The sequence below is a fragment of the Pecten maximus genome, chromosome 8 (assembly GCF_902652985.1).
Source record: "Pecten maximus chromosome 8, xPecMax1.1, whole genome shotgun sequence".
NCBI classification, from domain to species: domain Eukaryota; kingdom Metazoa; phylum Mollusca; class Bivalvia; order Pectinida; family Pectinidae; genus Pecten; species Pecten maximus.
Genome location: NC_047022.1, coordinates 32,147,212 through 32,159,299, shown reverse-complemented (window position 1 = coordinate 32,159,299; position 12,088 = coordinate 32,147,212). Strand labels below are relative to the sequence as shown.

The window sequence follows — 12,088 nt, the reverse complement described above, 5'->3', positions numbered from 1 at the left end:
CAGAAGGGACTACCTCAAAGTAGAATCTCAGAGAGCTTTGGACAACCAACAGAAGGGACTACCTCAAAGTAGAGTCTCAGAGAGCTTTGGACAACCAACAGAAGGGACTACCTCAAAGTAGAGGCTCACAGGGAGCTTTGGACAACCAACAGAAGGGACTACCTCAAAATAGAGTGTCATTGAGAGCTTTGGACAACCAACAGAAGGGACTACCTCAAAGTAGAATCTCATAGAGAGCTTTGGACAACCAACAGAAGGGACTACCTCAAAGTAGAATCTCACAGAGAGCTTTGGACAACCAACAGAAGGGACTACCTCAAAATAGAGTGTCATAGAGAGTTTTGGACAACCAACAGAAGGGACTACCTCAAAGTAGAGGTTCATTGAGAGCTTTGGACAACCAACAGAAGGGATCACCTCAAAGTAGAATCTCACAGAGAGCTTTGGACAACCAACAGAAGGGACTACCTCAAAGTAGAGTCTCACAGAGAGCTTTGGACAACCAACAGATGGGATCACCTCAAAGTAGAGTTTCAGAGAGCTTTGGACAACCAACAGAAGGGACTACCTCAAAGTAGAGTCTCACAGAGAGCTTTGGACAACCAACAGAAGGGACTACCTCAAAGTAGAATCTCAGAGAGCTTTGGACAACCAACAGAAGGGACTACCTCAAAGTAGAATCTCAGAGAGCTTTGGACAACCAACAGAAGGGACTACCTCAAAGTAGAGTCTCACAGAGAGCTTTGGACAACCAACAGAAGGGACTACCTCAAAGTAGAATCTCAGACAGCTTTGGACAACCAACAGAAGGGACCACCTCAAAGTAAAGTCTCACAGAGAGATTTGGACAACCAACAGAAGGGACTACCTCAAAGTAGAATCTCAGAGAGAGCTTTGGACAACCAACAGAAGGGACTACCTCAAAGTAAAGTCTCACAGAGAGCTTTGGACAACCAACAGAAGGGACTACCTCAAAGTAGAGGCTCACAGAGAGCTTTGGACAACCAACAGAAGGGACTACCTCAAAGTAGAGGCTCACAGAGAGCTTTGGACAACCAACAGAAGGGACTACCTCAAAGTAGAGGCTCACAGAGAGCTTTGGACAACCAACAGAAGGGATCACCTCAAAATAGAGTGTCATAGAGAGCTTTGGACAACCAACAGAAGGGACTACCTCAAAGTAGAATCTCACAGAGAGCTTTGGACAACCAACAGAAGGGACTACCTCAAAGTAGAATCTCACAGAGAGATTTGGACAACCAACAGAAGGGATCACCTCAAAGTAGAGTGTCATAGAGAGCTTTGGACAACCAACAGAAGGGACTACCTCAAAGTAGAATCTCAGAGAGCTTTGGACAACCAACAGAATAGACTACCTCAAAGTAGAGTCTCACAGAAAGATTTGGACAACCAACAGAAGGGACTACCTCAAAGTAGAATCTCACAGAGAGCTTTGGACAACCAACAGAAGGGACTACCTCAAAGTAGAGTCTCACAGAGAGCTTTGGACAACCAACAGAAGGGACTACCTCAAAGTAGAATCTCACAGAGAGCTTTGGACAACCAACAGAAGGGACTACCTCAAAGTAGAATCTCACAGAGAGCTTTGGACAACCAACAGAAGGGACTACCTCAAAGTAGAATCTCACAGAGAGCTTTGGACAACCAACAGAAGGGATTACCTCAAAGTAGAGGTTCACAGAGAGCTTTGGACAACCAACAGAAGGGATTACCTCAAAGTAGAATCTCACAGAGAGCTTTGGACAACCAACAGAAGGGACTACCTCAAAGTAGAATCTCAGAGAGATTTGGACAACCAACAGAAGGGACTACCTCAAAGTTGAGTCTTAGAGAGAGCTTTGGACAACCAACAGAAGGGACTACCTCAAAGTTGAGTCTTAGAGAGAGCTTTGGACAACCAACAGAAGGGACTACCTCAAAGTAGAGTCTCACAGAGAGCTTTGGACAACCAACAGAAGGGACTACCTCAAAGTAGAGTGTCATAGAGAGCTTTGGACAACCAACAGAAGGGACTACCTCAAAGTAGAGGCTCACAGAGAGCTTTGGACAACCAACAGAAGGGATTACCTCAAAGTAAAGTCTCACAGAGAGCTTTGGACAACCAACAGAAGGGACTACCTCAAAGTAGAATCTCAGAGAGCTTTGGACAACCAACAGAAGGGACTACCTCAAAGTCGAGTCTCAGAGAGCTTTGGACAACCAACAGAAGGGACTACCTCAAAGTAAAGTCTCAGAGAGCTTTGGACAACCAACAGAAGGGACTACCTCAAAGTAAAGTCTCACAGAGAGCTTTGGACAACCAACAGAAGAGATCACCTCAAAGTAGAATGTCAGAGAGAGCTTAAAACAAGTAGAACTTACCTCATGGAAGAGGTTTGATAGTATAGACAGCTTGAAAGAAGTCTGATAAAGTGCTTGAAACAAGCAGTAGAAGAGCTAGCCTCAAGGGAGAGGTCTGACAGAAAGATTAAAATTGGAAGAAGAGCTTACCTCAAGGAAAAGATCTGATAGGGCTGTTGATACTTGTCCTTCTGTTTCTAGTATTCGTCTGTCCATATCATCTTTCTGTACGTATGTGTAAGATTCGTCGGCATACATTCCAAATATCACTGTAAACAAACAGGAGCACCATTATTAACACCCCTAAGTTTAATCTGACTGTTCTTTAGTAATAAGCATGCCTATAATTTCTAGTTACTTCATCAGAGCTCATTTACTCACTGGTAGCTGTGTTCTAGTTTGTATGCTAGGGTATACCTATACGTACATAATCTTCAATAAAATTGTTCAATACTTACATCTGATTTTGTCCTCCTTGGATCCTTTTGTTATGATGAGTAGCCCGGTCAAAAGGTCCTTCAAAGATAGCCCTTTTGAAGTGCCTCCAAATCCTTTATACAAAAGCTGTAAAACAAAAATAAGGAAACTGTACCAGATTACAGTTTACAGTACAGTAGTTGTTAGTGACAAGGATTACAGTTTACAGTAGTTGTTAGTGACAAGGATTACAGTACAGTAGTTGTTAGTGACAAGGATTACAGTTTACAGTAGTTGTTAGTGACAAGGATTACAGTACAGTAGTTGTTAGTGACAAGGATTACAGTTTACAGTAGTTGTTAGTGACAAGGATTACAGTTTACAGTAGTTGTTAGTGACAAGGATTACAGTATACAGTAGTTGTTAGTGACAAGGATTACAGTATACAGTAGTTGTTAATGACAAGGATTACAGTATACAGTAGTTGTTAGTGACAAGGGTTACAGTATACAGTAGTTGTTAGTGACAAGGATTACAGTTTACAGTAGTTGTTAGTGACAAGGATTACAGTACAGTAGTTGTTAGTGACAAGGATTACAGTTTACAGTAGTTGTTAGTGACAAGGATTACAGTTTACAGTAGTTGTTAGTGACAAGGATTACAGTACAGTAGTTGTTAGTGACAAGGATTACAGTTTACAGTAGTTGTTTGTGACAAGGATTACAGTTTACAGTAGTTGTTAGTGACAAGGATTACAGTATACAGTAGTTGTTAGTGACAAGGATTACAGTACAGTAGTTGTTAGTGACAAGGATTACAGTTTACAGTAGTTGTTAGTGACAAGGATTACAGTTTACAGTAGTTGTTAGTGACAAGGATTACAGTACAGTAGTTGTTAGTGACAAGGATTACAGTTTACAGTAGTTGTTTGTGACAAGGATTACAGTTTACAGTAGTTGTTAGTGACAAGGATTACAGTATACAGTAGTTGTTAGTGACAAGGATTACAGTATACAGTAGTTGTTAGTGACAAGGATTACAGTTTACAGTACAGTAGTTGTTAGTGACAAGGATTAAGGTTTACAGTAGTTGTTAGTGACAAGGATTACAGTTTACAGTAGTTGTTAGTGACAAGGATTACAGTATACAGTAGTTGTTAATGACAAGGATTACAGTATACAGTAGTTGTTAGTGACAAGGGTTACAGTTTACAGTAGTTGTTAGTGACAAGGATTACAGTTTACAGTAGTTGTTAGTGACAAGGATTACAGTATACAGTAGTTGTTAGTGACAAGGATTACAGTTTACAGTAGTTGTTAGTGACAAGGATTACAGTTTACAGTAGTTGTTAGTGACAAGGGTTACAGTACAGTAGTTGTTAGTGACAAGGATTACAGTTTACAGTAGTTGTTTGTGACAAGGATTACAGTTTACAGTAGTTGTTAGTGACAAGGATTACAGTATACAGTAGTTGTTAGTGACAAGGATTACAGTATACAGTAGTTGTTAGTGACAAGGATTACAGTTTACAGTATACAGTAGTTGTTAGTGACAAGGGTTACAGTTTACAGTAGTTGTTAGTGACAAGGATTACAGTTTACAGTAGTTGTTAGTGACAAGGATTACAGTATACAGTAGTTGTTAATGACAAGGATTACAGTATACAGTAGTTGTTAGTGACAAGGGTTACAGTTTACAGTAGTTGTTAGTGACAAGGATTACAGTTTACAGTAGTTGTTAGTGACAAGGATAACAGTATACAGTAGTTGTTAGTGACAAGGATTACAGTTTACAGTAGTTGTTAGTGACAAGGATTACAGTTTACAGTAGTTGTTAGTGACAAGGATTACAGTATACAGTAGTTGTTAGTGACAAGGATTACAGTTTACAGAAGTTGTTAGTGACAAGGATTACAGTACAGTAGTTGTTAGTGACAAGGATTACAGTATACAGTAGTTGTTAGTGACAAGGATTACAGTATACAGTAGTTGTTAATGACAAGGATTACAGTATACAGTAGTTGTTAATGACAAGGATTACAGTATACAGTAGTTGTTAGTGACAAGGATTACAGTATACAGTAGTTGTTAATGACAAGGATTACAGTATACAGTAGTTGTTAGTGACAAGGATTACAGTTTACAGTAGTTGTTAGTGACAAGGATTACAGTTTACAGTAGTTGTTAATGACAAGGATTACAGTATACAGTAGTTGTTAGTGACAAGGATTACAGTTTACAGTAGTTGTTAATGACAAGGATTACAGTTTACAGTACAGTAGTTGTTAGTGACAAGGATTACAGTTTACAGTAGTTGTTAGTGACAAGGATTACAGTATACAGTAGTTGTTAATGACAAGGATTACAGTATACAGTAGTTGTTAGTGACAAGGATTACAGTTTACAGTAGTTGTTAGTGACAAGGATTACAGTTTACAGTACAGTAGTTGTTAGTGACAAGGATTACAGTTTACAGTAGTTGTTAGTGACAAGGATTACAGTTTACAGTAGTTGTTAGTGACAAGGATTACAGTTTACAGTAGTTGTTAGTGACAAGGATTACAGTACAGTAGTTGTTAGTGACAAGGATTACAGTTTACAGTAGTTGTTAGTGACAAGGATTACAGTTTACAGTAGTTGTTAGTGACAAGGATTACAGTTTACAGTAGTTGTTAGTGACAAGGATTACAGTTTACAGTAGTTGTTAGTGACAAGGATTACAGTTTACAGTAGTTGTTAGTGACAAGGATTACAGTTTATAGTAGTTGTTAGTGACAAGGATTACAGTTTACAGTAGTTGTTAGTGACAAGGATTACAGTTTACAGTAGTTGTTAGTGACAAGGATAACAGTTTACAGTAGTTGTTAGTGACAAGGATTACAGTTTACAGTAGTTGTTAGTGACAAGGATTACAGTTTACAGTAGTTGTTAGTGACAAGGATTACAGTTTACAGTAGTTGTTAGTGACAAGGATTACAGTATACAGTAGTTGTTAGTGACAAGGATTACAGTTTACAGTAGTTGTTAGTGACAAGGATTACAGTTTACAGTAGTTGTTAGTGACAAGGATTACAGTATACAGTAGTTGTTAGTGACAAGGATTACAGTTTACAGTAGTTGTTAGTGACAAGGATTACAGTTTACAGTAGTTGTTAGTGACAAGGATTACAGTTTACAGTACAGTAGTTGTTAGTGACAAGGATTACAGTATACAGTAGTTGTTAGTGACAAGGATTACAGTTTACAGTAGTTGTTAGTGACAAGGATTACAGTTTACAGTACAGTAGTTGTTAGTGACAAGGATTACAGTTTACAGTAGTTGTTAGTGACAAGGATTACAGTTTACAGTAGTTGTTAGTGACAAGGATTACAGTATACAGTAGTTGTTAGTGACAAGGATTACAGTATACAGTAGTTGTTAGTGACAAGGATTACAGTTTACAGTAGTTGTTAGTGACAAGGATTACAGTTTACAGTACAGTAGTTGTTAGTGACAAGGATTACAGTACAGTAGTTGTTAGTGACAAGGATTACAGTTTACAGTAGTTGTTAGTGACAAGGATTACAGTTTACAGTAGTTGTTAGTGACAAGGATTACAGTTTACAGTAGTTGTTAGTGACAAGGATTACAGTTTACAGTACAGTAGTTGTTAGTGACAAGGATTACAGTTTACAGTAGTTGTTAGTGACAAGGATTACAGTTTACAGTAGTTGTTAGTGACAAGGATTACAGTATACAGTAGTTGTTAGTGACAAGGATTACAGTATACAGTAGTTGTTAGTGACAAGGATTACAGTTTACAGTAGTTGTTAGTGACAAGGATTACAGTTTACAGTACAGTAGTTGTTAGTGACAAGGATTACAGTACAGTAGTTGTTAGTGACAAGGATTACAGTTTACAGTAGTTGTTAGTGACAAGGATTACAGTTTACAGTAGTTGTTAGTGACAAGGATTACAGTTTACAGTAGTTGTTAGTGACAAGGATTACAGTACAGTAGTTGTTAGTGACAAGGATTACAGTACAGTAGTTGTTAGTGACAAGGATTACAGTTTACAGTAGTTGTTAGTGACAAGGATTACAGTTTACAGTAGTTGTTAGTGACAAGGATTACAGTACAGTAGTTGTTAGTGACAAGGATTACAGTATACAGTAGTTGTTAGTGACAAGGATTACAGTACAGTAGTTGTTAGTGACAAGGATTACAGTTTACAGTACAGTAGTTGACAGTAGACATGCATTGTCTCATTATATATATAATTAGCTTTTTTAAAGGAAATGCAACAAGATTTTAGTCAACAAGGACAAGACTTATATATATCTTTTACATGTTAAGGTGCTCAAACAATGAATTCTGTACATGTTTTCCTGAAAACATTTTAATTATCATGACCTATATATCTTTTTGACTTTTTTATTATGAATTCTTTCTAATTAACTAATATTATTTTGATCATTCTGACGTTATGACTTTTTTTCAGAATTTATCAATAGCTGTGTATATATTCCTCCTAAGTTAAAACCTAATATCAGTCTAATATCTAAACTTAAAATCAGAGTAGGTTAATTATTTAGACAATCCGTAAGCATGTCCTCCTCAAGGTATGATCAACACAAACTAGTAGGTATAATTAACACTGAGAACATTCAGCCTTGAAACATATAACAGCACTAGTACTGACATGGGTTGTTTTTTAAGTTTTAATTACTTGATAATCTGGTTAATTTGCAATGAAAACATAAACTATTGTGATTGGAGTGTGTTTAGTATCATTATACTGAGAACCTATCCCAGAAAGAACATTCACACTAATTACAGAATCTATTCTGATTATCGAAGTATCAACTACTCCAGATTACTGAGATTAACATGTTTTACCTTGACCTTGGCAGAATTCATAATGAATCTGAAGTCTGATAGACAAAAAATAAACAATAACAGCGAAGTATCCTATAGGTTCTGTATTTATGGAGCCGTCACAGATATTTATGTACATTCTGTAGTTACAGACTCTACAGAGAAGCCATGACAACCAATATCATCTATGCACACTCCCAAGTTCAATTGTGTCTATGGACAGTATACTGTAGACATCATGAAGACATTTTATTTATCTCCACAAATTTGAAAGCTCCTCCATGTAAAATAAATTTCTAATCAATGGAAATCAAGAAAGCAACCAATCCAAACGCTGAATGTTCAAAAGCTCTCTCCCTTCTAAGAGTAGATGTCTCTTCTGAGGTCAAGGTCAACTAGCTGATAAACCGTCACATTATTGTAATACAGCACTACATTTTAACAAGTTAGTTTTGAAGAAAGATTTTGGACTGATATTGTGAGAACACAAGATATTGATACACAAGTATTGTTACTATACACAAATAAGATAGCATTGACAAATGAGTAAATTAGACTTTAAGCTTTTTATAACAGGAAACATTCTGTTCAATTTCATGGAGATTCTCAGCTACAGAAAATTGCCATTCCTAGCAAACTAATGTGCTGCTCCCAGGCGAGATCAATAACTCGCTTCATCAACTTATGACAGTGCTATTTGATCAGGCCTATTACTATATTGCTATAACTGGATGGTAGAAAGTATGAGTGGCTATATATATAAGCACCACTATACATGTATCCCCACCGCGCATGTGGTGGTCATGTGACCTTTCTCTGCTATATATAATCAAAGAGGGTAATCCCTAGTTGGTCAGTCTGACCAAACCAAGACAAATTCTGTCAGAGCTGGGAAATTGACAGACGAAGCAGGCATAATTGACTATGCCTCAAAAGTTCTGTATTGGTTGTAAATATTTAAGATGTACATGACAATATTCAACGTCATCAGAAAGGTGTCCTAGTTACATTAGATCAAATCTACACTATATAGGTTCAGATGAATTTTGCTAATGTTTACATTGAGGCCTTCATTTAATCGTGAAATGCAGGCCATTGCAACTAATTGTCGTTGTGTATGTATACTATGAAGTGTATGAGTACTGGGGAATCAGGTACACAGAGCTGTATGGGTAGGAGTGTATCACCTGACTGTTAATTACCTGTGCTATATTGTTGGGTACACCTGTGTAGGAGTGTATCACCTGACTGTTAATTACCTGTGATATATTGTTGGGTACACCTGTGTAGGAGTGTATCACCTGACTGTTAATTACCTGTGATATATTGTTGGGTACACCTGTGTAGGAGTGTATCACCTGACTGTTAATTACCTGTGATATATTGTTAGGTACACCTGGCCTCAGTTTAGACAGAGCTGTAGTGTATCACCTGACTGTTAATTACCTGTGATATATTGTTAGGTACACCTGTGTAGGAGTGTATCACCTGACTGTTAATTACCTGTGATATATTGTTGGGTACACCTGTGTAGGAGTGTATCACCTGACTGTTAATTACCTGTGATATATTGTTAGGTACACCTGGCCTCAGTTTAGACAGCTGTATGGGTAGGAGTGTATCACCTGACTGTTAATTACCTGTGATATATTGTTAGGTACACCTGGTCTCAGTTTAGACAGCTGTATGTGTAGGAGTGTATCACCTGACTGTTAATTACCTGTGATATATTGTTAGGTACACCTGGTCTCAGTTTAGACAGAGCTGTAGTGTATCACCTGACTGTTAATTACCTGTGATATATTGTTGGGTACACCTGTGTAGGAGTGTATCACCTGACCGTTAATTACCTGTGATATATTGTTAGGTACACCTGTGTAGGAGTGTATCACCTGACTGTTAATTACCTGTGATATATCGTTGGGTACACCTGGCCTCAGTTTAGACAGAGCTGTAGTGTATCACCTGACCGTTAATTACCTGTGATATATTGTAAGGTACACCTGGTCTCAGTTTAGACAGAGCTGTATGGGTAGGAGTGTATCACCTGACTGTTAATTACCTGTGATATATTGTTAGGTACACCTGGCCTCAGTTTAGACAGAGCTGTAGTGTATCACCTGACCGTTAATTACCTGTGATATATTGTTAGGTACACCTGTGTAGGAGTGTATCACCTGACCGTTAATTACCTGTGATATATTGTTAGGTACACCTGGCCTCAGTTTAGACAGAGCTGTAGTGTATCACCTGACCGTTAATTACCTGTGATATATTGTTAGGTACACCTGTGTAGGAGTGTATCACCTGACCGTTAATTACCTGTGATATATTGTTAGGTACACCTTTGTAGGAGTGTATCACCTGACTGTTAATTACCTGTGATATATTGTTAGGTACACCTGTGTAGGAGTGTATCACCTGACTGTTAAATACCTGTGATATATTGTTGGGTACACCTGGTCTCAGTTTAGACAGAGCTGTAGTGTATCACCTGACTGTTAATTACCTGTGATATATTGTTAGGTACACCTGGTCTCAGTTTAGACAGAGCTGTATGGGTAGGAGTGTATCACCTGACTGTTAAATACCTGTGATATATTGTTAGGTACACCTGTGTAGGAGTGTATCACCTGACCGTTAATTACCTGTGATATATTGTTGGGTACACCATCCCCCAGAACCTCTCTGGTAAACATGTTTTCCGTCATCATCCCTCCAAAACTTGACACTCTTTTGAAAGCATCCTTGAGCCTCTTCATCTCGTTGTCCCGTACTGAAACAAGAAGATAAATAACACTATAATGGTATGTGTAACCATAAGCATGTATATTAACCATTGGGGGGGGGGGGGGGGGGGGGGGCATTTAGCTGCCTCCCATCACCAACAGGCAGTGGGATATATACATAACATATATATATAATCGTACAGGGTAGGATAAACAATTAGTCACCTCTCACAACAGGAAGTGAAAGGTATATTCTTCCCCTTTTTTTACCCTTTTCCTGCAATTTGACATGGATTGGAATTTGTTTTCACAAAATGCATGATGGCAGCCTTCATAAATAGAAAATTATCCCAATGTCATGCTTGTGCATATATATGTCATTTGAGCTTGTTGGAGACACTAGCTAAGGTAATTTAAGGACGGCCTCCCATGTTTGTGACATGCATGTGTGTGGTGACTGCATATGTGTTTTGGGAGGCTGCGGTATGTACGTGTTAAGTCTTCTTGTGATAGCCGGAACTTTTGCCGATATATAGTGCTACCTCACTGAAGCATACTGCCGAAGACACCCAGCAGGACACCCCACCTGGTCACATTATATGATACTGACAACTGATGGGCCAACCCGTCGTCCCTCTCCCAAAATGCTGAGCGCTAAACAGGAGTAGCAACTAACATTTTTAATGACTCTGGTATGTCTCGGCCAGGGGACAGAACCCAAAACCTTCCTCACAGGGGCGAACGCTCAACTGAAGACCAAAAGTGAGGCATTGTCAAGGGAGACATTAGGAAGAAGAAAGTTGTTCAGAAAGAAGAGAAAAGATAATATCCCAAATTTAGTCGCCTCTAGATCTTATGATCATGCAATGGGGGCAGCAGGTACAATTCTTACGCCCTACACCTGCAGGGCAGGCTCAGTAGGTATATATGGTAGGATAACTATTTGCATTGTCTTATGTATGGAGATCAAAGAAGGTTTAAATATTAATATTATAATTATAAGACATTTACCTATAAATATGTCATAATGGTAACTATATAATCTCTTACTGCATGACTACTGAAAACATACGTATTATGGTGTACTCAAATTTTAGTACAAAACCAAGTTAAACAGATTAGCAGAATGATAAATTAGCACACTAACGATGATTGTCATATATAGAAAACAACAGATAAAGCTACAGTATTACCCTCAATATTTGAGTATAGTGTGCACTCGTCTATATATAGTGCACAGGTATGTTTTTGAGGTTCATTTAAAACAAAAAATGATAAAAAATGTTTTTTAGCAAAATGCTTCCAGCACACAAATTGCTAAAATAAGATTAATTACTGCTAAAATATTATGTTACAGCATATATTTATTAATTGATACGCAATCACAGTGATCTCTGACAAGCATATGATCATATATACATGATATACATATCAACCCTGGTGAGACCTTTCATCAATAGCAGACTTACAACTGTACACAAAGGGCACAATTACATGTAGATCAGCATGATTTATATAACAGTATAATCTAATGAATTTATTATGTACAAAATAATCTGTACTATAGAAATGTATCGATTATTGTGATTTATGCATAATGATCCAACTGGACCTAATTATCAGTGCTGCTATTCAACTCAGACTTTTGTCAGTTTTATTGATTCCTAGTAACGTTGGTGTGCTTCATGGTCAGTAAATAAAACCATTTTCATACTTGAATCATT

The 12,088-nt window shown here is 37.8% G+C and overlaps 1 protein-coding gene across 1 annotated transcript in view; it reads right to left on the bottom strand.

The window, feature by feature from the left end:
• LOC117333217 (ubiquitin carboxyl-terminal hydrolase 32-like) overlaps window positions 1–12,088 on the bottom strand; it is an 89,849-nt gene that overhangs the window by 66,255 nt on the left and 11,506 nt on the right. The window contains 3 exon segments of the mRNA XM_033892398.1: window positions 2,512–2,630; window positions 2,820–2,925; window positions 10,284–10,411. Of these exon segments, the coding sequence (XP_033748289.1) occupies window positions 2,512–2,630; window positions 2,820–2,925; window positions 10,284–10,411 (353 nt within the window).